Source organism: Miniopterus natalensis, chromosome 2 (assembly GCF_054644295.1).
Source record: "Miniopterus natalensis isolate mMinNat1 chromosome 2, mMinNat1.hap1, whole genome shotgun sequence".
Lineage (NCBI taxonomy): Eukaryota > Metazoa > Chordata > Mammalia > Chiroptera > Miniopteridae > Miniopterus > Miniopterus natalensis.
In genome coordinates this window covers 10,676,117-10,701,575 of record NC_142082.1, presented here as the reverse complement: position 1 = coordinate 10,701,575, position 25,459 = coordinate 10,676,117, and the positions used below count along the sequence as shown (strand labels likewise).

Here is a 25,459-nt window from a genome sequence, read left to right as displayed (position 1 = left end):
TCTAAGATTTGAGGTAGATCAAAAAGATCACTTAGTTTAACGACCTAGCAGATTCTTGCATGCATTTGCAATATTTGGTCTAACAGGTCCAACCTCAGTTCACTCAGTCTCATGATGACCACCATATCAACCCAAGAGGCAGCTTATTTTATCTTTTAGGTAGCTCTGATTCTTGGGAGGTTCTTTCTAACTTTAGTCAAAATTAGCATACTTCCAGTTTTCACCCATCACGTATTTTAATTGACTTATTTTCTTCTTGAGGTTTTGTGAAATAAATAGAACACATCTTCCCATAAAGACCCTTCAGTTTTTGCTAACTACTACCATGTTTCTCCTGGAGTTCTCTTGCTATCCCAGGTGAGCTAAATATTACTCATCACTGCCATTGCGGATAGTGTTTCCCAAATGAGCTTATGGTTTATTAATATCCTTTTAATTTTGGTCAAAATTCAACCTAACATTTCATATAAACTTGGATAAATCCAAAGCAGTTACCTATATTCTTTTAGATTTTAGATGTTATACTTGTGTTATGAACTCTAAGATCATATTAGCTTACTTTTGGTAGCTACATTATCTGTGTGAATAACATTGTATTAAGTCTGACCAAAGGACTGACTCAACACCGATCTAATTAATGGCTCATTCTTTAAAGGATCCAATAGTAGTTTGTACAGACTGCTATTGTGCGACAAAGTGCAAAGGTATTCTAATTATTTTATTGTGTCCCTGCATTTGACTATGAACTCTGCCTAGGTGAATTTTTCATTATTTTATTATAGTTACCCAAAACATGTTTGTCAAATAAATGTTGACTTAATTCTATTGTAGTGCTTGTTAAAGGGAACTAGTTAACAAAGATCACTGTCCCATAATGTCAGGTGAATTTTTTTTTAATTTTTCATTTATAGTTTACCTTCAGTCTTATTTTGTGTTAGTTTCAAATGAACAGCAAAGTGGTTAGAAAGTCATGTACCTTACAGAGTGGTCCCCTCAATGTCTTAAGTTACCCACCTGACCCCATTCATAGTTATCATAGATATTATTGGCTATATTCCCTATGCTGTAATCTACATCTCCATGACTATTCTGTAACTACCAATCCATAGTTCTTTTTTAAAAAATATTTTAAAGTTTATTTTAGAAAGAGAGGTAGGGAAAGGGACAGAGACAGAAACTTCTGTGAGATTGAGCAGCTGCCTCCTGCACTCCCCCGACTGGGGATCAAGCCTGCAACCCAGGCATGTGCCCTGACCAGGAATCAAACCAGTGACCCCTTGGTTCATGGGTCAGTGCTCAACCATTGAGCAACACTGGCTGAGTCCAATTTATACTTCTCAATCAGATGAAATTTTTGATAAAGAGGCCCACAGAGATTAATATTCCCATCTCCTTTCCTAAAGGCCTGCTTGTACCAAACCATCCAGCTGAAGAGTTATATAACTTGAGTCTTATGAACATCGGGAAAGGGGATTATTAAATCCAATAGCGTAGTCAAGCATATGCCTTATGTATGCCTCCAACTGTCCTGCCAACTGGACTCATCATGTAACAGTATGGATGGGTTACAGGGAAGATTCAACACCTACCAGGGCAGAGTAATAAGCTTTGGAAGACAGAAGCCACATGCAAAGCTGCTCCATGGAAACCTGATGCTGGAAACTTTCAGTCAATCCTGCTGCCTTGGCAGGTACATGTCATCCGACATTCTAGACCAAGGAAACTTATTTAGGGAACAAGCGTGCCTTGCAGGAGATTGTAATGAACCTGACCTTAAACTAAACACTAGGCGCCTAGAAGATTATGGTTCTATTTATGCGGTTTGTGTTTTTATATGTACTTCATATCCTTTCTTAATTGGCTTTGGTTAATAAATATTCTTTGTTAACAGCAGCTAAATTGAACACAGAGGGACAGCTACCTCAAGACCTTAAATTCTACAGGATTTTTCAAACTTGATATTCAATTTCCAGCTTAGCTTTGATAGCAATGCTTTCAAGTCATGATAAATAGAAAATGTTGAAACAAATTCTCCTGACAATGGGGTCTTGTGTGCACTGAGGAGATTGGAACTGGAACAGTAGGTGTCCGTGTCTTTGATGTGGCTTACAGCGTGCATCCAGTCACAGCTCCCTTCCTTTCTGTCCAGGAATTCCCATCAGGAAAGTTAGACCCAAAATAAATAGAGCTTACTGCTTGGTTACTGAAGGGCATTTCCACGACCTGACAAGAAAGACACCCTAGCCCTTCCTTATTAGCACATCAGGTAGCACTGGTACAAGAAAGAATCTACCTGAGGCACTAAGTCCCTAACAGTTAGTTCCCGGTGACTGAGCCTCTCCCCAGGCCCACACATGGAGCCTCTGATAGTCAAGAAGACCCGGAGCAGCCTGAGTCGAGAATGCCAAGTCACCCTTGGGCCAACCTCCAGGGAGTTCACTGGGCTGGCCCCTAAGGCAGGAAAGGTAAGACAGGAGAGGAGCAAGTCGGGACTCCCTTAGGGTTTGATCTGCGAAGAAAGTGCTCTACGGGTGGCATTCTGAGCCGCTATAACTGTGCACGGTCAGCAAAGCCATGTCATGAATTCAGGGTCCAATACCTCCTGGGAAGCAGGAGCAGACCCGCAAAGCTGCCTGTGGACACGAGACGGGGCAGTTCCTCTGTTAGAACCCACACTGTGCAGGCAGGGAGACGACTCTGCAGACAGTGGCCACAGTGCCTCACGGGACGACAGAACCCAGGGCACAGCCCCTCCATGAAGGGCCTCTGGTCTGGCACCCCCTTCCTGCCAAACTCAGAAGCACCTGTGCCAGGAGACGCTAACAAGGGTGTCTTCCTTTCTCTGCCACTGCTGGACCTTTTTCAGTCAACCACAAAATCCCCTCCTAACTCGGAAGAAGGCTCCCTATGGAGTTCTTCGTTTTACTTTAGGAAATTTAGACAAAACATTTTTCAGATAAGATCTAAAACTATTTACTTTTAAACATCTAAATGTTTATATTTTAAAGCACTCTTGGCCCAGAAATTATTCTTTTTTGACTTGTCACATCTTGGAGAGGAAGACTGCGTTTTTGAAGGTTTTATTTATGGATATAGGAAAAGGGGAGTAACTGAAAATGGGCAAGGAGACTGTTCCACAATTTTGTCTGGGCCTCCTTCCAGCATGGAAAAGTTTTCGTCTCTAAATAGGCTCTTTCAGGAGTTTTGGATGATGGTGAAGATGGTCTAAAGAGACTTAGTCACCCTAACTTCAGCTTTGATGAACATTGTCCTATGAAAATCTAAAGTGACCAATGAGCTCCAGAAGTCAGTCTTTTGCTAAGTTATAAAGCAAGGAGGCCAGCTGGCATTCATGCTCCCTTGGCAGCTAGTCTGATCCAGGCTTGCTGACCGAAGGCATGACTGTGGAGAACTCACCAGCTGTCCAAGCATCCTGGCTCAGACACCCGATCCTCAAGGGGTTGCTGAAGAATTTGGGGAGCACACCTGATAGCCATCTGCATGCTGTAGTCATCACTGAATTGCTTTTTTCTTACTCGGTTTCAGAAAACTGTATGAGAAATGCAGATCTGAGCTTTCCATGTAGACTTGCATCACGTTAAGGTTCATCCTGGAAGATTGTCCTTGAACTAAAACCACTGTGTCAAACTGCTCAGCTCCTCTGAATGAGGAAGGAGTTGAGGAATAACACCACACTTTGGGGTGAATCAGATTTATTTCTGGAACTTGTTAAAACTGAAGTGGCTCAAGCCTCCAACTTGATAGTGAAAACAGCCTTGAGAGTAAAACATGTTGTCCTTCCCAACTCCTCCTCGCTCCTCTGAGTTACACTCCTACTACATGCTGACTCACACAAGCAATACAAGATGTTCCCCAAACCTAGATCTCTAAAGATCCCTGCTTAGAAAAAGTCCTTAAGCAGATTCACCAAAGTCCCTACATATTCTGAAGGTTTTCAGAATTATTCTTTCTCTGGCCCTACTGGTCTTTGAGTCAACACAGAATTCTTGTTAAGTTTCATTTTAATTTGACATCGCTTTCTTTTGCATAATCATTGCATATATAAAAGTCTATCAGCTTTTGACTTTTAGAAACTTTTTTTTAAGTATACAATTTTCTGCTCTTCAACATGAGGAAATGCAGGAGGCTGTAACACTCTGTAGCCACAACTACTAGAACAAGACAAAATTTGCTGGCCTTATGGCGATTTTCCACCAGTGAGCTACTTAGTGTTGTTTCAAATTTAATTTTCTCTTAACTAGGGAAACATGGGCTGTTTTTAATATTTTTAAAAACAAACTAGAAGGATCTCTTACCCTTTGAGACAGCATGGAGGGACCTGGTGAATATGCTAAGCGAAATAAGCCGGTCAGAGAAAGGCAAGTATCACATGATCTCACTTTTATGTGGAATCTAATGAACAAAATAAACTGATAAACAAAATAGATCCAGAGACATGGAAACATGGAACAGACTGACGAATCTCAGGGTGGGGGTGGGAAGAGATTAACCAAAGAACTTACATGCATATATGCATAACCCATGGACACAGTAGTGTGGTGAAGGCCTGGGGAGGGGATGGGAGTGGGGTGGAGGGAGCCAACGGGGGAAACAGAGGGGACATCTGTAATACTTTCAACAATAAAGATACATTTAAAGAAAAAACACACAAACAACAACAAAAGAAAGCTAGTGGTTAAAAAGCTAGTATTATTATCTCTAAAGGACCTTCTTTGAGGAGTGTGTGATTCCTAAGAATCTCAGCTAGTTGGTCAAGAGAAAAGGGCAGAGAAGACTTTGTCACTAGCTGGCTTTTCCCAGGTTTCATTTTACATTTCAAGAGCCCTGTGTTCTAATATCACCCAACTGAAAAGAGACACTGTAGGCGTAATAAAGGTGGAGAGTAACAGAGATGAAACAGCTGGCACGTGTTGGTCACCTTTAAGAGCTCCCAAACTCCCTGGTATTCCAAAGAATTACGACATTTGTGATAATTCCGAAGGGTATAATCACTTTCTGGGAGAGAAGCCGCCGCAGAAACCAGGGAGGCAGCTACTATCCAACAAAGGGGTATCTGTTTAGCACCCCAAGGAAAACATTCAAATGACCCCTAAATCAAAACGGTGTAAGGTCATCGTCTTCTAATGAACTTAAAAATCTAGTACTTCTAAGATAGACTCTTGGCCCCGGTGCCATTGTATGTGACCTTGGAGAAAGCTCTTTTGAAGTTGCCTGTGTCTATAAAACCTGGATAATAATACTATCTGTCCCAGATGGTTGGAATTGTAGGAATTAATTAGTTCAAGCTAGAAAGGTCTTTGATAGTGTTAAGTGCTGAATATTGTTATTGTTAAAGGTGCAGGTGGAGGCGACGTTTCACAGCACATCTATAATTAGAAAGGCCTAGAAACTGCAAATGGTGCCAACACCCCAGGAGTCCAGGAGACAATACCCGGTGTCATTTGCTCCCTGAGAAGTTGGCTTGTTATGACTGGATGCCTAATTCTGTCTTGTCCTCCTGGAAAGGTTGCAGCTTGTCTTGGACTTGCCCACCGTGGAGCATGGTTTAAGGTGCATACGGGTTTCAAGGCGGTTTTTTATATGAAGTGCCGACATTCTTGGTTCTATTGTGATGCTTGTGAGTTCATCTGAGTCAAGGGAGTAAGTCCTTCCCCAGAAATACCTGTCGTCTGAAAAACGCAGACAATTTCTTGATCTCTAAAATAAAGGGAGAGGTCTAAACTGTCTTTCGGAGGAGAAACCTTTCTTTTTTTCCCCCAAACACATTTTTAAAATTACAGTGTTATATGAAATCTGAATAGGTACAATAGATAAAAACTGAGCTCTGTGGAATGAAAGGAGAAAGAAGATCTTCATGTTCCCTCAAGTGACCCTGAGGCGCATTGTGAGAATCCAAGGCTCTCCTGAGCCCGGTCCCCCCCTCCCCGTGCCCAGGCCCCTGCCCCACCATGTCTCCTGCTCCCCCCCCCCCACAGTCTCCTCCAGCTCCATGCCCACAGGACCCTCCAAAGGGATCTTCTCTCTGAGAGGCTGGGGTGCAGCTCCCAGGGGAGAAAACAGAGAACACAGGGCCAGTGCCGGCAAGGGTCAGACAGCCAATGTCAGGCAGCTGTGCCCGCTGTAACCCTCCAAGAAAAAAACATTTTCTAGGGAGCTGGCCCAGAGGGCTGGACCTGGAGACACCAAGGGAAGGGCCCGCGGGAGAGCCCAGGCCTCGACTTTTGCCTGCCCATCCCAGAGCTGTCCCCACAAGAAGGGGGCCCTGTGTCTGGGACACCACTTCACCTGCACCCCATGCAGGACATGAAAGCCCTTTCCCAGCCACTGCCACAAACTCACAAACCACACTAGGGCCTTTCTCAGACAACCGGATGACATACCCCTCCCCTCTGCCCTGACCCCAGAGCCTCTCCACCCCTTATGCTCCAGAAGGTGCTGTAGGGCGGAGCTTGTCCCACAGGAGGCGGAGTCTCTAATAGACCAGCAATGCAAACACGCAAACACACACACACACACACACACACAGCACTCCAGTGTGTTAGCCCTAATGTGTAATCAGCTGATATAAATGAAAAACATGTTTGCATTTTAAAACGTGATAAAGCCTAATAAGTAGCACTCTAATGATGAAATTTCAGAGAATTTACTTTAGACTGGGGTCTTCCTGATATTTCGGCTTCAGGTAAAGCAGCTGATTTCTCTCTTTTTCATCTAAGCTGCTCAAACGATCTCCTTTTCTCTCTGACTCCTTTTACTTCCCGGCCTCTGGTGATCCCATCCACTAGTCCACTGAAATGGACTTAAGGACACAAATAACATTATCACTAAGTGCAATGGCCTTTTGTTAGAGCTCTTCCTCCCCCTGTTTCACGGTGTTTACATTTTTATATCATTCCTTCGCATTGAAAACTCACACCGAGACCTATGTAACACTCACTATACTTACTTAGCTCCCCTCCCACGTCCCTGTGGAATCACATTTTTTCACCATTAAAAGCTTTTCTTCTTTTGATCTCCTAATTGTATGAGTTCTTCGGGCTACTACTTGAGCAAATAATACCTGTATTTAAAATTGTCACTAGTGCCCCATTATTCATACCTTCACAACCGTGGCCCACAGAACTCCGTTCCCGCAAGACTGCATCAAAGACAAATGTGCAGAGACAGTGGGGAATGGTTCTCTCACCTGCGCCGTCTAGAGACTGCGAACCGAATGTTCTCTCATGACCCTACCTCCAGATGGCACAGCTCTGCCAATAGGCAGGAGCTGAGGTGCGTTAACCCTGCACCCTTCCTGCTTTTACGCGGACCGGGAGCAGGAACTGCAGGGGACAACCTGTGACTTTGAAGGGAGGGCAAAGTGAGTTGCAGAGACACCAGCTTCCACACCGCAGAGCCTGAGCCTCGGCCCGCGGCCTCCCGCCTCCCGAGCTCTGGGTACGTAAGAGGAACGGCCCCATTTGTCTGCACTCACAAAATCAGGCGATTTATACCCACAACTGAACAACTTCCAACTAGATATAAAAATCCAACATACTGTGTGTCCCTCTTGGAACTTTGGAACGCACATTAGAATATTAAAGGACCTGAGAAATACTTACGGGAAATCTGTTGAATTTAAATGTATCGTCTCCTAAACGCATTTGACCAAGGGGCCCTTTTCCTCCTGTGTTGGCTATCACTATCCCGCAGGACTACCGTTCCCTGCATGCGTGCTTTTCAAAGTGTGATCCCTAGAGCAGCAACTTCAGCATCACCTGAGAACTTGTTAAAAAGCCAGAATCCTAAACACAAAACAAAACAAAACAAACCCTGAAATAAGAAACCCAGAATCCTAGGCCCCACCCCAGGTTCAAAATCTACTTTTTAACAAGATCCTCAGGTGATTTGTATGTCATTAAAGGTTGGGAAGCACTACTTTGGAAAACTCTGCTGAGAGAATAGAGTACAACTAACCTTACCATTTTTATGTGACCCCTTATTTTGAGACACCTATTATTATTGTCCCCTGATGCCTACTTCACTAATACAGCTAGTTCTCTCTTTTTTTTAAAATATATCTTTATTGATTTCAGACAGAGGAATGGGGAGGGAGGGAGAGAGAGACAAACATCGATGATGAGAGAGTCATTGATTGACTGCCTCCTGCATGCCCCCGACTGGGGATCCAGCCCCCCACCTGGGCATGTGCCCTGACAGGGAATCGAACAGCGATCTCCTGGATCCTAGGTCGATGCTCAACCACTGAGCCACAATGCGGGGCACAGTTAGTTCTTACTGACTGCTTAGTTTGTGCCAGACATTATTCTAACTATGTTACTTGTGTAATTCTCACCCAACCCTGTGAGGCAGGTACTATTATAATCATCTTATAGATGAGACAGCTGAGGCTCAGAGAAGTTAAATAGCCTACGCAGGGTCACACAGCTATTAAGTGGCAGAATCCTTGGTTTGAGGATATAAGGATCACTAAATGATATCGCCCCTCCAACCTTTTTGTGTTCCCATGCACTGTCCTGCTTTGTGTACTTTACACGGGGTTTCCCTCCGCCTGCAGCAATCTACCACACCTAATTAAAAGATGTCGGGTCAAAGCTTCGTTCTTCCAGGGAGCTTTCCTGATCCCCTCCCCCAAGCCAGGACAGGTCCCTGCTATACATTCCCCAGGCACATATTTTTCCTTCATTCTTATCAGCTTTTAAAATTATTTATATTTTTATGGTTATATGGCTAGTGTATGTCTATAAAAAACAAACCACCCCTGAGCTTCACGTGGGCTTGAACTGGATCCTCTGTGCCTGATACTTGTCGGCACTGGGCCATTTGGGGGAATGTCTTACCTTGATCCCACTTTCACTCACTGTAAAGGTTCTCTCTCTCCCTCGCCTGCCCAAGCTCTAACCAGAAGAACTTGTAGCAGGGCGGCAACACACTTCATTTAGCATCAGAAGGCTTGGGTTCGAGTCCTTAGCAGTCACAAAACCTCGGGTCCATAAATTCTCGGCTCTGTTGATCACGGATAATAATACTTCACAGGATTAGTACAAATGAGGCTCTGAAAGAGGAGCATAACCTACATAAACATCCTAAAAATATGACATCATGTTTTTTAGTGATTCAGATCCTGGGTTGTGTTTATAGGAGTTCCAATTCTGTAGTCAGAGACCTGAGTTCAAATCCCTACTCATAATATTTGTTGTCCGTGAGTTGCTTTGGCAATCCATTATTTGCTGGGGGCTTTCATGTGTATATTCAACTGCATTCATACTTAATTTATTGTGTATTTACACTTGTGTTATCTCCCAAGTTGGCATATGTTCTAGGCTTTTTATTTTCTGTTCAGCATAGTTCTTACCATATCCTTCTGCACACAAGAATGCAATCAATATTAACATAATCTACATTTATTTGATGAATATCACATAATTGCTGTACATTAAGTAACAGAGGCAAGTAACAATGAAAAGTAGTACACATAACAATTACCATCATCACACATGTATATGTTCAGAATTGGTATTTTTCAAATCACTTTAAACCAAGATGAATTACAGAAATAAAAGCCCAAAGGGAATAATTAAACAATATTTGAAATAAAGTCATTTGGCCTAACTTTCATAACCACAGATTTCAAAGAATACCACCATCCATGCCAGGTGTGCCAGACAATCCCATTGTCTGTTTTATTGCTGTAGGGGCCCCTGTAGTATAAACCATTCAGGTTTGCAGAGTGACACCTAGTGGGAGAAAAAAATAAACAGCGCAATCAGACCAGAAAAATATTCCAACACCCTTGTTGTATTTTGCTAGCAAATGATCAAAAACTTGTTAACTATGAATTCTGCCATTTTCAGACAAGGAAATATTTATCAATTTTCGGAAGTCAAGATATTCTTACAACAGATGTTTCGTGTGTGTGTTTGAAAAAAAATACTGGTGGATTTTAACACCATAACGAGTGTGAGGACACAAGCCAGGCCACTTGTAGTGAATGTATTGATGAAGAAGCATTTCTGTTCTTAAAAGCCTTTAAACAAAAAAAGACAGACAAGCAAACGAAAGCACAGTCTTGTGATCCTCAGTCTTAGCCAGAGTGGTGTGGGTTAATACATCAAGGTGTGGCAGGGTGCTCTATCGCCAGCTCCCCGCCCCCCATAATTTGCACTTACACCTTTACCCATCTGCTGCCAAGACGTAGCTTTTGTAATTCAAACTCTCTCCCATCCCCTTTTAAAATCACTAACAAATCAATTCTCTTAACCCCAAGGATAAGAAAACAAAGCCTAGACCCACCATTTAAAGTTTTCCCAGCCGGCAATCAATAAATTTGTCTGAGTTGCTGAGTTAATTTTCTACTCTAATATATTGCTCCAATCTAGACAGGTGGGTTAGGTTATCATAAATTTTAAAAAGTCCCCCTCCCTCCTTTAAAAGTTGTAAATTTTGTCCCTGATATGGATTAAGTGAGTATGTGATAATTTTCTGTGTAGTGTTATGAAATGAACTGCCGCATTTTTCTTTACTGATATAACCAATGAAAAGACGTCAGGCATGAGGATACAAGGAGAACATTCACAAAGGATAGTTCTGAACATCTATGGAAAGCACCTAAATTATATGGTTTTATTGAATCAAAAAAACCATAAAATTTGCTCATAAATGCCCAGTGGCTGGCTGGGATCATTTACCCTCCTAGTGATTCACTCCTGCCGGCCACCCTGAGAGTCCTCCAAATCTAAATAGATGGAACTAGTCAGAAACGACACTAAACCTGAAGTGTCAAGAGCATACTGTGTTTTTCAAACTGCATGGAAAGTACTGTCAAAAAAGAAAACACTCTAAACTGCGCCTCTAGAACATATATTTTTGTGTATGTCTGTCTTCCTAGCGACATCTACTACATACACTTTTTTGTTTGGTCTGTGATTTGAACCCCATTAGGAACTGAGTGTATGGCCAACATAGGAAATCTTAGCTATTCTGAGACCAATTTTCCAGCATCTTTCCATTTCTAGAACACCCTGGACTTGACACTAGATTGGGAGATGGTTGGGGCTCTCTTGGTAAAGAAGTAGCTGTGAGCACTCACATGACATGCTAAACTACACCAACAAAACAGACAAGACAGCCCCACCGGTGTGGCTCAGCAGTTAAACATCAACCTAGGATCCAGGAGGTCAAGGTTCAATCCCCCTTCAGGAGACTGGGCTCGATCCCCGGTGGGGGCCATGCAGGAGGCAGCCAATCAATGGCTCTCTCTCATCATTGATGTTTCTATTTCTCTCTCTCCCCCTTTCCCTTCCTCTCCCTGAAATCAATAAAGATATTTATATTTTTTTAAAAAACAGACAAGACATCAACACTAGGTGATTGATTAGCTATGTAGAGAAAGACTGCCTTGCAGGTGGGTAATAACTATGAAGTGCCAACATTTCATGTAAATTAGAAAAACTATGGGACAGGAAAAAATAATAAGAAGGAAGTTAAACTACAGGAGCAGCTGGCAAGGTAGAAGTAACACCTGATTTCCCACCCGCCCAGGCTTATCCACTCCTCTCACTCCGAGGATCATGCAGGCTCCTTGGGTGGCTCCAGCCACTGAATTGCCTTTGTCTTCCCTGAAGCCCTATCTTTAAGTCCAGTGGATCACTTACCTGCCCAGGTTACCACATGTGCCAGTTTCATCCGGGCACAAGGAAGCGGAACAACTGAGCAGGTACGTGTCTCTGACCTTAGCTAACATTAGCTGACGTGGTGGCTATTTCTGCATATGGAATTCAGGTCAGAATCTAAGGGGAAAGGATGTTTGCAATTCTGTGCACTGCAGGTAAGTTGTACAAAAGGCTGATAATTTTTACGTGACGCTAAATCGGAAGAACGGGAAAGAGAAGGAGGTGACCAAGGATGGCATCCAGAAGAACAAAGAAACCATGAGGGGAAAGACCGGAATCACGTTTGGCTCTCTAAGTAGGACAGAGAGCTTTGTCCCTCTGTCCCCTCCCACTGGCCTATGTGCTTCAGTTCCCTTACACATGACCAAAACTTAAAAGCACTCAAACTTGCAGAAAGGCAAAATCCAGAGAAAATGCTGTTTTTACAACCACTTAGATTCAACTTGGCCCTACCTTCAACTAGCTGCACCCCATAGAATCTACAATGCTAAAGCCTTACAACAGCTGATGTTCATAATGAGACTGATGACTTTAGGGGAAATTAGCACCTGCCTGGTAGGCCTCCACGTTGCGAAACAGGGTTCTTCAGTGCTTGAGAAGTGCTTACATAAGTGAGTTAGATTGTGCTTACTGAATGAGTTATATTGCCTATAATTCAGTGAAATCCAAAAATGTGAAAATTTGGATTTTGGAACTTAAATTGATAGTCTTTGATTACATGAACAATCTGACATTTCAGAAATGATTACTAACAATTCTGAAATGGAAAGTTTATTTTATTTTTTAAATATAGCTTTATTGATTTCAGAGAGAGGAAGGGAGAGAGAGAGATAGAAACATCATTGATGAGTCACCGAACGGCTGCCTCCTGCACGCCCCCTGCTGGGGATCGAGCCCTCAACCCGGACATGTGCCCTGACTGGGAATTGAACCTCAGTCTCCTGAATCATAAGTCAGTGCTCGACCACTGAGCCACGCCAGCCGGGCCGAAATGGAAAGTTTAAATGTCCAGATATGTTTAAATGTCAAAGATGTTTAAAGCTTGTGGGCAGCCTAACAGTTTGAGCACATCTGCTTTGCAGATCAGACCCATCAGCTTATTTTAAGGAAGACTGTTTGAAGTTTCCACGTCTGCCTTAAACTTGTGTTTACAATGAAGGGAGCTGTCTGGAAACCACCTTGAGTGGAGAAGAGTTAAAGGAATCAGGGATATCTAGCCTAGAGAAGAGAAAATATGGAGGAATACAATAAATACTGTCTCAGTCAGAGCCTGAAGACTTATGTTGAAAAGGAATTACAATTACTCTATAGCTACTGAGTAAAAAACTGGAAAAAAGGCAGATGTCAGGTTAATGAAAGAAAAAAATACAATCAACAGTGGAATGAGCTTGCTGATTAAGTAACACTGAAGTATTAAATCAGGGTGGAATTAGATTTCAGGAATATTGTAGAGGAAATTTCAGTCTTGGGAGGAGCTTAGGTTCAATGATTTGATGAAAGTCACAGTAATTGAAAAGTAGTATTATATGGAAAAATTTACAACAACGACATGGTCACTTTCTATGATGGAAAGTGAAGAGCCCCTTGGTTATTAGAATGCCGAAAATATTTTTCCTGTATATAAATACATGATCTCTTTTTCTTCTTGCCAATGTATGGCCTACTGTTTATGATAAGAAACCTATAATTCAGCTTGCAAACAATCTTCTTAAAAGCAGTACTCTGATTTATTTCTCAGACATATCTTTCAAGCTTTGCTAATGTACACAATGAACGAATCCTCAAAAATACTTCACCGGTGAAGAATTCTAATAAGGATGATTGCTTAATAATACTATTATTACAAAGAAGATCAACATTACCTCATTCTGGTATTTTATAATTAATGCCCACCAGTGAGATATCACCAATGCCATTACAACTATGTTTATAAGACGTCAAACCTGTTAAACCACCAGCCAGACTGATCTTCCTCCGCACAGTTCCCTTCGTAGTTGTCGTGGTCTCTGTCCCATGTGCTGAATTTCATTCTTTGGTGACTACCCCACCATTGCACCTCTGGATTGAATTTTACTGCAAGTGAGTCTCCAGCTGTTCCAGAATATTCCCCGACATTCAACTCATAGGAATTCTGAAGGAACAGAGGCAACTTTCACTGTCAGTTGTCATTATTTAAGAAGTAGGTTTATTTAATAAGAGAATTCTATATTTTTGTTTCCACTGACTTTAGGGTTTATCTTGTATGTTTTACCCATTGATTCATGGTGTTAGTTATTTGAAAATTTTAGTACCTTTTCGTCTCCAACTTTGAAACTTTTGTATTGGGCGTAACAGCTATTTTTTTCAAAATCTGAAAGGTCGATTTTTAAAGTGTAGTCTCCTAGAAAAAAGAAAAAGAAATTGTAGTTTTTTAAATGTGTGAGATGACATTGACTTACTAAGGTTTAAAAAAAAAAAGTGCATGGCTCTATTTTACTTAGAGCATCTCTTTCTGCCATGAGTCAGTTTTTCAAAGAATAAACAGTGACTCCATTGGATTTACAACTTGAATGTCTTATTGTGTATTTTACTTGAAAAAAATTAGGGACACAATATTAAAGACAGAAAATTTCTACTACATCTATCATAGGTAAAAGCTAGAGCAATTTACTTGGCAAAGAACAACAGAAAATATGTCGTTATTTAGTTAATAGATTAAGAAATGTAACAATGAAAGACAAAAGTATAAAAAGTTTAAATGTTTATCTTCTTTTTCTTAATTTCAGTAAGGATGCTGATCTTAAATATAAATAATGACTGAATAGTTGGTATCTTTGAGTAACCATCTTTTTCTCATTGCCCCATCATTTGCAAATAACAAAGACTATTACTTTTTCAGAAACAGAACTAGTGTCAGGAACGTAAAAAGTTATAAATCAAACTAACTGTTAAATAGCATATGTTCTTTCCTCCTACTTTAATAGATAAAATTTCGGAATGACCTGTAAGACCAGGCTTGAATGTAGAGTCTTAGACTTCTCCAGGTTCTAAGCCAGAACATGGAGGCCCAGGAGAGAGCCCCTGGACCCCCCCATCACACAGGCCTGGTCTATGGAAGTCCTCCCTTCTCCTCCCATCACTATCTCCATCACACATTGTAAGGGGCCTTGTCCACTCTGGTGGACTTTCCACAATGCACATCCAAGTTCTGTTTATACCCACAATAAAAGCTATTCCTTCACCTCCCCCTCAGGCTTAGGGGTACACACATCAGCAGCACAACCTTCCCACAGGGGGACAAAGAGGCATGAACAGGTCCTGGAGGCAAGCCCAAGGATTTTTGGAATGCTAGTTTCCTACTACTGGAGTGAGTCTAGGAGGGGTATGGGCTCCTGTTGACCTTGATACTTTGGCCCCACAGATTCCCTGTCCCATGGAAGTCTCTCAAGCGAGTTCCAAGGAAGAGCCCCTCTAACCTGATCAAAAGGCAGTAAAGGTTATATGAACCAGGACTGTGAAGTAGATGGGGGAAGGGGGGCAGTAAGGCAGTCTGTTAACTCTCCTAAAAAATATTTTGTATTATAGAAGAGATACAAAGTCAATCTCAATTGTTTAGGTAGCTATCTAAATATCTCTTTGGTCATTAATATAAATGCATTTCTAAATTACCTTTACTGCAAACACTTCCAATCAAAATTTGTGTAATGGGGATAAAGCTATTTTCAGAGGCAAGTGCTTAGCCTTAAGTGGTATTGTAATTGAAGAATGCAGGGACAAAGTCACTGTTTTTCCTTAGGATGATGTGATATGTGGCTATGAAACTTAGAACTGATAAACATATTTTTGCTACCATGAGAAAAGCTAGACTGAACACTAATCAAAAGATGAAGGGGAAGCTGATGTGTTGGCAAAATGCATCTGGGCAAATAAGTGCTTGATAATAGTTTGAAAAATAGTAAGTGTGAATTTTGTGTATTTAGAAGGAGCCAAGGGTCACTCTTTGAGGTTTTCATAGTTTCAATGAGACACTGGATAGCTATTAATGTATGAAAGAAACAAGCTGGTATGGGAAATGTTATATATCTATGAAAAAACACTTAAAGGTAGGATAATAAATATGTTGAGATTTAGAAAACATTGGACACAAGAAGGCCAACAAAAAGAGGATTAGGCTTCTAGGATTATCCATCCTTTCTAACCTATTATTCCAGTGTCTCAAAGGGCCCTATAATTATAATCCTACTGATTATTATGAATATAGAAACACCAACCGCTTTCCTTAACTTGGATGGAACCGAGCAAACCTTCGCTCCTATATTTAATGCATTGCTAGTGTCGTTTAGCATGCTTTTTTGAGTGATACAATTGCCTTTTATGAAACATTTAGAATCAGACCTGAGTGGAGCTGACTACAATCTCAGATTGAAAATGGCATGAGGAAGGCAATGGATTGCAGCAAAAGAACATGGAAAGAGAAGCATGGAAACTTTCTTATCAAAATAATGATATTTTAGACAAATATTGAACTCTCGTTGAAGGTACCCATGCAAAATTATATAGGGGGCATTTTGCAGATGTCTGCAATTTACTTTGAAATATGTCAAATAAAATGAATTGATGGACAGATGGGTAGATATGGGGAAAACAGAGTAAAATGTTAATGTAGAGTATAGGTGATAGGGTAAAACTTCTTTCAGTTTTGCTGTATCTTTGAAATTTTCACAGTAAAATTTGGAAGAAAGATGGAAACAAGGACATTTAGTGTATTATGGTCTATGATTGCAAAACAGCCCCAACCCCCCTAATTCTGTACCTCCCCTTCAGCAATGAGGCTTTGTAAAGCCTCCCAAGAAGTCTATTTCCTTTCCCCTTACTTCTGAGCTGGTCTTGTGACTTGCCTTCACCAATAAAAGGCTGGGAAAATGACTGTGTGCCAGTTCTGAGTCAAGAGACATGTACTTCCACTCTGTTTCTTAGACCTCTGATTGGGCTACAAGCACAAGTCTAGGCTAGCTAGCTGGAGGATGAGCGACCCTGTGGAGAAGAGCTGAATTGTTCCACCTGAGGCCAGCCTAGAAAACCCAGCCTCCATCTGACCAGAAAGTTGATCACAGACCCATGAGCAGGCCCAGCCTAGATCAGCAGAGCACAGCCCTGATCAGCAAAACCACCCAGCCAACTTGTAGATCTGTGAGAAAAAAACCAAATGGTTGTGATGTTAAGCCACTAAAGTTTGAAGTGGCTTGTTACACAACATTATGGTAGCGATAGAGAACTCTACCTTAGGTATATTTTGAGGGACTTAAGGCATTTAACAAAAGAATGATTATGACATCACATTTCTTGCCCAGAAATAGAAAATACATACATGAGAAATGACCCACCCCCCCCAACCCAGGTCTAGTTTCTTTTATTCTATTCTTAGCTTTAAGCAGCCACATTTTACAAAGGGAATTATTGCCCAAAGGGACCATTGCCACCTGCAAATTATAGTAGTTACTGAATGAGTTATATTGCCTATAATTTAGTGAAAAACATTTTAGTGTTATTTTTATTATATTTTCAGTGAATTTGATAGTAGGCAAATCTTACCTTGTGTGGTTAATAAGTGAAGATTTTTATTACCCAGCCAATATTCACCATTGTTTTGGACAAAATTTCCAAAGCCATTTTCGTAGTCATTCCAGTCTCTAAAAAAATTCAGAGTCAATGCAGATTTTAGCAAAATCCAAATAGACCTTTGCAATACCCAAGACGCCTGCACCCCCTCACTGCTGCTCCCACATGCAGTGTTTCCTTGACTTGTTAATGCACTTCCAGTATTCTTATCTAGGGAGAGTGAGTCTATCTAATTAGGAGACTTTAGGACAGGACAAAAAGGTTTACCTATTTTAAATATCACATGTGCTGCTCCAAATAAACGCTTATGTCATAATTAGCACACCTGTTAAAGTTCTCACTGCCATCAGAGCGTCTCTGAATTACAGTCCAACCTCCTCCATCAGACATGTCGCAATAAACAGAGAATTCTGCTGGGCTCTGATGAGGCTTGATTTTGAAAAATCCACTGATCTGATGGCCATCATTGAAAATTTCCGAACAATCTGTTTGCAAAACACGGTAATATAACATTTGTTATGTCTTTTTTTTTTTTTTTTTACTAAAGGGAGCCTCTAAATGAGATCACTCAATACTAATGGAGACAGATAAACACATGATATAGATAATCAGCTTTTTAAAATTGCATCTTATACATCTTCCAGTGGATATTAGAAAAGTCATTTCTTTTCCTGGAATTTAATTATTCTCTGACTCCTTGATATGATCATGAAAAAAAAAAGGGGGTAGTGAAATAGGGATCTGCTTTCTCATTTCTGATGTTCGTGAAAAACAATTTTTAAAATTATATGTGTTCAGTTAATTACAGTTTATATAAGTGGAACTTACAGATTTATCAGATAGAATAGTGGAACTTATCTCCCCTCTGAAGCTAAAATAAAAGTAGAAATATAACACCAAACAAATAATATTGGTTATCTTGACTTAGAGCATTACAAATCATTCAGAAGATCTGGAAATAAACTCAAAATAGTAATCTTCTTCTTAGATTCTTACAACCTCCCAGTCTCACCAGATGTTTTACTAAACCACTGAAATTTCTAATAGTCCATGTATTCTTAGATATTTTTGCTGAAAACTGAAAGTTTCTACTATTTTTAGCCATGGTATTTCTTTGACCATTGAAGTAAACAAAGCTACCAATTTGCCACCAAAAAGTAATATCCCTCCCTCCCTCCCTCCCTTCCTTCCTATTAATCCTTGCCCAAGGATACTTTTTACTTTGCTTTTTAGAGAGAGTGGAAGAGAGAGAGGGAAACGTCAACATGACCAGACCAGGGATGGAACCTGAAACCCAGGTACGTGCCCTTGACCAGGGAGCCCTTGACTGGGAATTGAACCTGTGACCCTTAGGCATGTGGGACGACACTCTATCCATGAGCTACACTGGCCAGGACTAATATCTGTTTCTTAAACCACTTGATGGTGAGATAATTAATATCATTGGGTCTCACTGAGGCTGACCTGTGTGGATTAGAGAATATGGCAGTATGGACTTAGCTATGATTTAGATGCCTGGGAAGCTACATTTTAGGGTGGCCACTGTACAGAGATAGTTTTAAGAATACTCATTCATAGACTTTTGAATAAAAATACTATAATATGGCATCACTAACTTTCAAACTTTACCCTTACTATTTTGTTGATTTCTTATCTTTAAAAAATTTTTTTCTCTTCCTGATTGGATAATTTCATTCTTTTAGCATATTTTTAAGTTCTTTCTTCATTTTCATTGTTTTGATACCAAATTGTCTACAACTCTGCTTTGTTACTAACAAAATATATTCCACTTTAAATAGATGGAATAGGCAATAAGAATCAGAAGAGAAAGGAAAATAAAGGAACTTGGACACTTTCTAAAGCCCTCCCCAAGTTGAAACCAATCACACACTACTGCTCTGGTGAGATGATCATCTTTGTAATGATGTAAGCTTTACTCACATATTTATTTTTGAGATTCAGAAGCCCAAGTGTTCTTGATACTGCTGAATTATAAAGAAATACCCTGTTTTGTAAAACATAGGAAAATGATTACCTAAAATTAGTTCAATGTTGTTCAAAAGCTTACATCTTGTGGTCAAGTATATTGTAGGCCACTCTTCATTAAAGTACACAGATTTTAACGTTCCTTGTTGAGAAAGAAGCCCTTTGCTTACATTTAACCTCCTACCAAAATGCTGACTAGTAGTCTCATAAGGTTCAGACTATTTTCCAAGCAAATATGGAAATAATTAGCTATAATGTTTGCCTCTGGAAAACTTTGTGAGGATGGAGTTTTCAGCCAATGTTTCCTATTTGTTTTTATTTTATGCCAAATGTGAGTTTGTTGGTTTGTTGTGTTTTTAAAATATTTTTCTTCTTCTCAGAGGAAAATATCAAACACAACTTAAGATCCAGAGGAAAGTTTTCAACTGGGAAAAAACACACACAAAAAACACAACAACAGCCGACATACAAATCAAGTAAGTTCCTGTAGCAAAGTAGCTCATAGCTAGTAAGTTAGGAGCCTGCCTTGGGGAAATGTGACTACACTGCCACAGCAGTAAGTTCTAACAGTGTAGGGCTTTCAGTATTAACTATTTAAAACTATAATTTTCAAAATGTTGGACCCACTCAAACCCCTGGAAAACAGGCAGGAGAAGGGCGCGGTTAAAGAGCTCTGTGTTCATGGGAGTTAAAAAAAGAAAAGAAAGGGTTTTTGGATACTTACATAGTACCAGAGCGAGGCCAGGGCTTCCTGCCCCATTTGACAAGCACTGCATTAAACTGGGTGAGGTGAGTACTTCCTTTGATCATGCAGAAAACAAACCGTGTTGGAAGGCTGAATGTTCAAGGTCTTCATAAAGGGACATGACAACCTGCCAAGTGGGCTTTTCCCTCTTGTCCCAGAATGCAGGCTGAGCTTAAAGCTGAGAAATAAAGGCACTGGGCCTCTGACATTCTAAACTCAAAGAAAGGCCAGCAAGAGGCCAGCTGGCCCTCCACGGGGCATGTTAGGAAATACCAGAACTGGCTCTCCCACGGCCACTCTCAGCCCCCAGGTGACATAAGAAGGAAACATAAGGAGAACCTCTTGTGGTTCCGTGGAGAGTGCAGTATTCTTTTATTGACTGATTGATTGATTTGAGAGAGAGAGATCGATTTGTTATTCCATTTACTTATGCACTCATTGTTTGCTTCTTATATGTGCTCTGACCAGGGATGGAACCTGCAACACTAACCCACTGAGCTACCCGGCCAGGGCTTGAGAGTGCAGTATTCTTGCGGGGTGGAGTGAGTGGGCTCTCTCTTCTGCAAACCAGTGAGAGATCCTCCTATACAGTAGTCACTCCTTATCCATGGTCTCACTTTGTACCATTTTAGTTACCTGTGGTTAACTGCGGCCTGAAAATATCAAATGGAAAATTGCAGAAATATAAGTTTTAAATTGTGTGCCATTCTGAGTAGTGTGACGAAATTTCTTGAGACCCACTATGTCCCACCTGGAATATGACTCATCCCTTTGTCCAGGTCTCCACACTGTGTCTGGGAAATCTGGCCCATTAATTCCTCCGGCAACAGAATGATTAGCACCATCATTGCACATAGTGTATAAATTATTGAAACACTAAAGAAAAATAGATTCTGACCTGCATATTGCCTCTTGCCTCCAAGGTCAATGACACTGCTCTCCTCTCCTTGATCCAGGAACTGGATTTCCTTCTCATGCAAAAGCTGCTGGATCTTGACCTGTTGCTGTTTGACCCGGGTCTCAAGCAGGTGCACCTGGGCTCTGAGACGCGCCTGCTCCTGGAGACAGTTGTCGAGAGCCTGCAAAGTAACGTGCATCTTGGTCTCATGGAAGATAAATATTCCTAGTAAGTTGGATGAATCAATGATCCAATTTTGTTCCCAACTCCCATTCCAGAATGTTACCCCAATCAGGAAGTAGTTTGAAAGTTCTAATATTATTTGTTATTTGAAGGATGAGAAATCACGGCTTATGCTAATGTGCTTGAACTAAAAAATGTTATAACAGAAAATAATCTGAATGATTACGCTAAGAATTTTAGGGTCACTGTCTCATTTGACCCTCATAACTATTCCATGAGGTAGGAATGGGTTCAGTCCTGATAAGGAAACTTGCTCAGGAATTCCCAGTGGGCAAGAGAAGTCAGGATGTATGACCAGCTCAGAGTTTCTGTTCTCAGTCTCTACATGACACTTAGTGCTCTCTTACCGGTCAAATAAACTAGGCTTTTGAATGACCTTTGGGTATTAATGGCTTTAAAACTATAATTGAATGCTTATAATCTTAGACATATCATCAGCTTCATAAAGAATGCTTAGTTTAGACTCTCATATCCTTGAGTATCTCATCTATTTACCTATTGCTGAAAATTCTACTGGAGTCACTTTAACTTTTTGCTTACTTATTGTTTTTTCCTTAATCACTTTAAAAAGGGATGGGTGGAGGCTGAGCCATTCAGCTAAGTCATTTATCTTCCCTAAAAAGGCAAATAACCCAAGACTATTGCACATGAGAGAGTTTATCAACTCCTTTCTAAAGGGACATCTGGCTGAACAAACCCTCCAAAGACAGAGCAAATGTGGTGGGTGAACTGGGAAGGAGGGTGGCAGAGCTGGGTCTCCTGGGAAGAGGTACAGAGGCCAGGAAGCTGCAGAAAAGGCTCCTGAGTACTCGATGCTGGGAGAGTTACTGCGGGAAGTAAAAACCAAAAAAAAGAACAAATGACACATTTTTGACATTTTTACCTTGACATCTCTATTTGCAGCCCATGCCATGACCTCTAGTGGTACGTGTAGGTGTTCACTTCTGAGAAATTATCCATTTTAATGTGTAAGTGCTTCACACTACTTTTATATAAATTATTTCTTAAAATAGACATTTGGTTATAGTCAGATATATTTCCCAATTTATATTTGCATAGCTTCCTGTTCCTATCTTTATGTGCTATCTGTGTTCATTCAAATATGAGGACCTACTGTGTTCCAGGCCCTCTGCTAGGCAGTCAGAACAGTGCAATTAGATATCCTCTCCAGGACACAAGGAAGAGGTACATGCTTTCCTATGAAAGATTATAATGTAAATGCAGAAATTCAGCCTCACGACTGAAAGTCATATCAAATGGAGAAGGGGTGGTAGAAGCCTCCCCCACCCATCTCCTGGTCCAAGTCGCTGCTGTTTCTGCAGGACTATTTCTTATTTGCCCTCGGTTTATCCCCTTTGATTTATCCTCTTAGCCCCCTGAGTCACATCTGTCTAAAAAATGGGCAGCAAAGATATTCTATGGTGTCTGGAATTCCGTGTTGCTCTCTAATAGTGGGAAACTGTTTGTGATCTTGTTAAATAACTGAAGGAATTATAAGGCACATATGTTCAATCCTTATGAGACTGAATGTACTGTGTTAGTAACCTTATTTAAAACTTAGGAGTTTTCTTTCTCCCAGAACTGTGAGCAAATGAGTATTTTTACCTTTTTACTCATGAATGGAGGAAGGTATGAGTTCATTGTAATCACTTTCAAATAATCTGTCTAGTGTACACTAATAGTGTTCAATAGTGGAAAGCTCAAGGTCTATTTTAACAGACAGTTTTAAATTCCTAATGTTCTATAACCACCCAAATAACCCCAACAAATTAAAAAAGAGTTTACTTATTTGTTGTCAATGCTAATTTTTACTTCAAAAAAGTTTTTAAAGCACTTGGTAAGTGCCTATTAGTTGGCAGGTGCTGCCACAAACATTCTTTTCCCCCCTCAGTTAAGTTCTTCAGAGTGACACTTTACTATTGATGTTCTGCAAAATAAAAGAAAATGCAGGTGAAAGCAGGCACTATAAATACAACAGTAGTTTTTGCCATGAGCTTACCCAGCTTTCCCTGCCCATTAGCAGCACAGTGGTAAGAAGGAAGAAACGGAACAGCTTCCCCATTCTCCCCGTTGAAAGGACTGCAAGAACAAAAGAATTTCATTCAGCTTCTTTCTGTGAATTTTCATGAGGCCAGACTTAGGGTCAGACTCAAGGCCATGCAGGAGGCGAGATGCAGATCCAGGCCATCTAAGAGTGGCCAAGGAAATTCTCCTGGACTTTCCCCGGCTTCCCCCATGGAGACTGATGTTTTGGCTGTTACCTTCTATAGACTGAACCTGTTCAACTGCAAGAATAAAGGAGGGACTCTGATCTCTGGTGGTACCAATGTGCTACTTATACAGTGGTGCTGAAAAGGCACAGGCTCTGTAAACTCAAAGGGTCCAGATTATGGCCAAGCATCTTCCTAGTTGTGTGGCCTCAGGTAACTTACTGAAAGGCTTGCTATCTCTAAAACAGAAATCCTGCTTCCTACTTTGTAGGACGGTGGCAATTTTGATGACATATTTTTAGATACCCTGGCATATGATAAGTGCTAAACGAATGGTAGCTCATGTTGTATATGGATGACAGCTTTTATTTTTAAAAGAAGAAAAAAAAGAACAACTAGAAGGTCATATGCATTGTTTGTCTTAATGTCTTAATGTTTAGGCAAGCTACCAATATAATATAAAAACTTTAAGCTCTATTTAAAGATGTGGAGGAAAATTCACTTTACCATTTCTCAAGATTTTTTTTTTTAATCAATCTGGAAGTCATTAGTCCTGATGAAAAATTTTGCTTACCCTCAAAATGACTTGTGTCCTGCCAGTGGTGCGTTTGTATAAATTCTAGAAGCTAAGGAGCCTAGAAGGACAGAAATATCTGCAAAATTTTCAAACAAATTTTAAACATATGGTTTCTGCTAAAAAAAAAAAAAAAAAAAAAGAAGAAAGAAAGAAAGAAAGAAAGAAAGAAAGAAAGAAAGAAAGAAAGAAGAAAGAAAGAAAGAAAGAGAGGGAGAAAGAGAGGGAGAAAGAAAGAAAGAAAAAACACACACACTGGAATCAAGTGAATTATTTGTTAGCCTATTTTCATTCTTATAAAACCCATGACCACAAGGTCCTTCCAATGTATCCCTTTCTCAATTTTATGTAATTATAGAAATGGTTCCTAAACTTTGCTGTCCATGAGGGTCTCTCGGGAGCTTTTAAAAACTCCCCATGCCCAGGGATTGAATCAAGTGTCTAAAGGTGGCAGTCAGGCCTGGGAGTTTTTCAGACTTTCCTCTGACTGCATGTTCAGCAAAGACTGGGAAGCAATCACTTAAAGACTTAATGGACAAAAATGTTTATCTATGTTAATAAAGCAGGTAGTTCTTAGCCCTCCTGGGGCCAGCAAAAACAGCTCCAAAACTGGAGAGGCTGTGCTCACACTTGGCCACAGACAGTGTGCAGGCCATCTTGGGAAGCACTGTAAAAAATAATATGAATTTTTAGGATATGTCGAGTTTGTGAATTACAGAGACTAATAAAGAATCTGCTAGATATAACTGTATAGTTTTACTTCACACATTATTACTTCTGGCTGACATTTTCATAACTATGTACATAGAACCATGCTATGCATTTTATAAACATCTTACATATTATCTTCAAATAACTATATAAGGCAAGTACTGTTATTCTCATCAAACAAATGAATTACAGATCAGAGAGGTTAAGTCACTTCCCTAAGCTCACACAGCAGGTGTACGGAAAGCCAAGCAATTGAGCTTTTTGCTTTGAAGGCTCATGCCCCCAGCCTGTAGTCCACCTGGCCTTACTCTCTGTATACATGCAGGGTGGGCCAAAGGAGGTTTATAGTTGTGAGTACACCAAACACATTTATTCTTGTATTATAATTTATTAATCATTGTATTACTTCCATGTGAACAACTGTAAACCTCCTTCTGCCCCACCCTGTATGTCCCTGCTGCCTAGCGGGAAACGGGCTGCAGAGAGGTATGGGGGCCCTTCTGCTTGGCCTTCTCCGCTGAACATCACCCTTGCCCCTGAACACGGCTGTGACTTATTTGTTCTTGAGTCGCACGGTCTGCAAAGGAGCGTTAGGCTCTCTGGGCAGGGGAGACAGCCGCCCGGAAGCCGCGCAGCCCCAGGGACCGGGAGCGTCAGCCAGCGGGGACTGATCGTCGCTGGCGCTCAGCACTGTGCTAGACCCACCCGAGAAGGAGACATAGCTGCCTCGGCAAGGCGACGTTTTGAGGGAAAACCTGCCTCCCTTTCTCCATGCTTTTCGCTCAGAGTGAGACTTGAGGG

At 40.8% G+C, this 25,459-nt stretch overlaps 1 protein-coding gene across 1 annotated transcript in view; it reads right to left on the bottom strand.

The window, feature by feature from the left end:
• Positions 1-9,409: 9,409 nt before the first annotated feature.
• Positions 9,410-25,459, bottom strand: part of FGL1 (fibrinogen like 1) — a 31,831-nt gene continuing 15,781 nt past the window's right edge. The window contains exons 4-11 of the mRNA XM_087813662.1: positions 24,576-24,614; positions 23,163-23,242; positions 20,921-21,101; positions 17,617-17,776; positions 17,265-17,362; positions 13,985-14,073; positions 13,637-13,824; positions 9,410-9,758 (exon numbers count right to left, since the gene is read on the bottom strand). Coding sequence (XP_087669788.1) covers positions 9,599-9,758; positions 13,637-13,824; positions 13,985-14,073; positions 17,265-17,362; positions 17,617-17,776; positions 20,921-21,101; positions 23,163-23,242; positions 24,576-24,603 — 984 coding nt within the window. The 5' untranslated portion in view covers positions 24,604-24,614 and the 3' untranslated portion in view covers positions 9,410-9,598. The remainder of the gene's footprint in view (positions 9,759-13,636; positions 13,825-13,984; positions 14,074-17,264; positions 17,363-17,616; positions 17,777-20,920; positions 21,102-23,162; positions 23,243-24,575; positions 24,615-25,459) is intronic.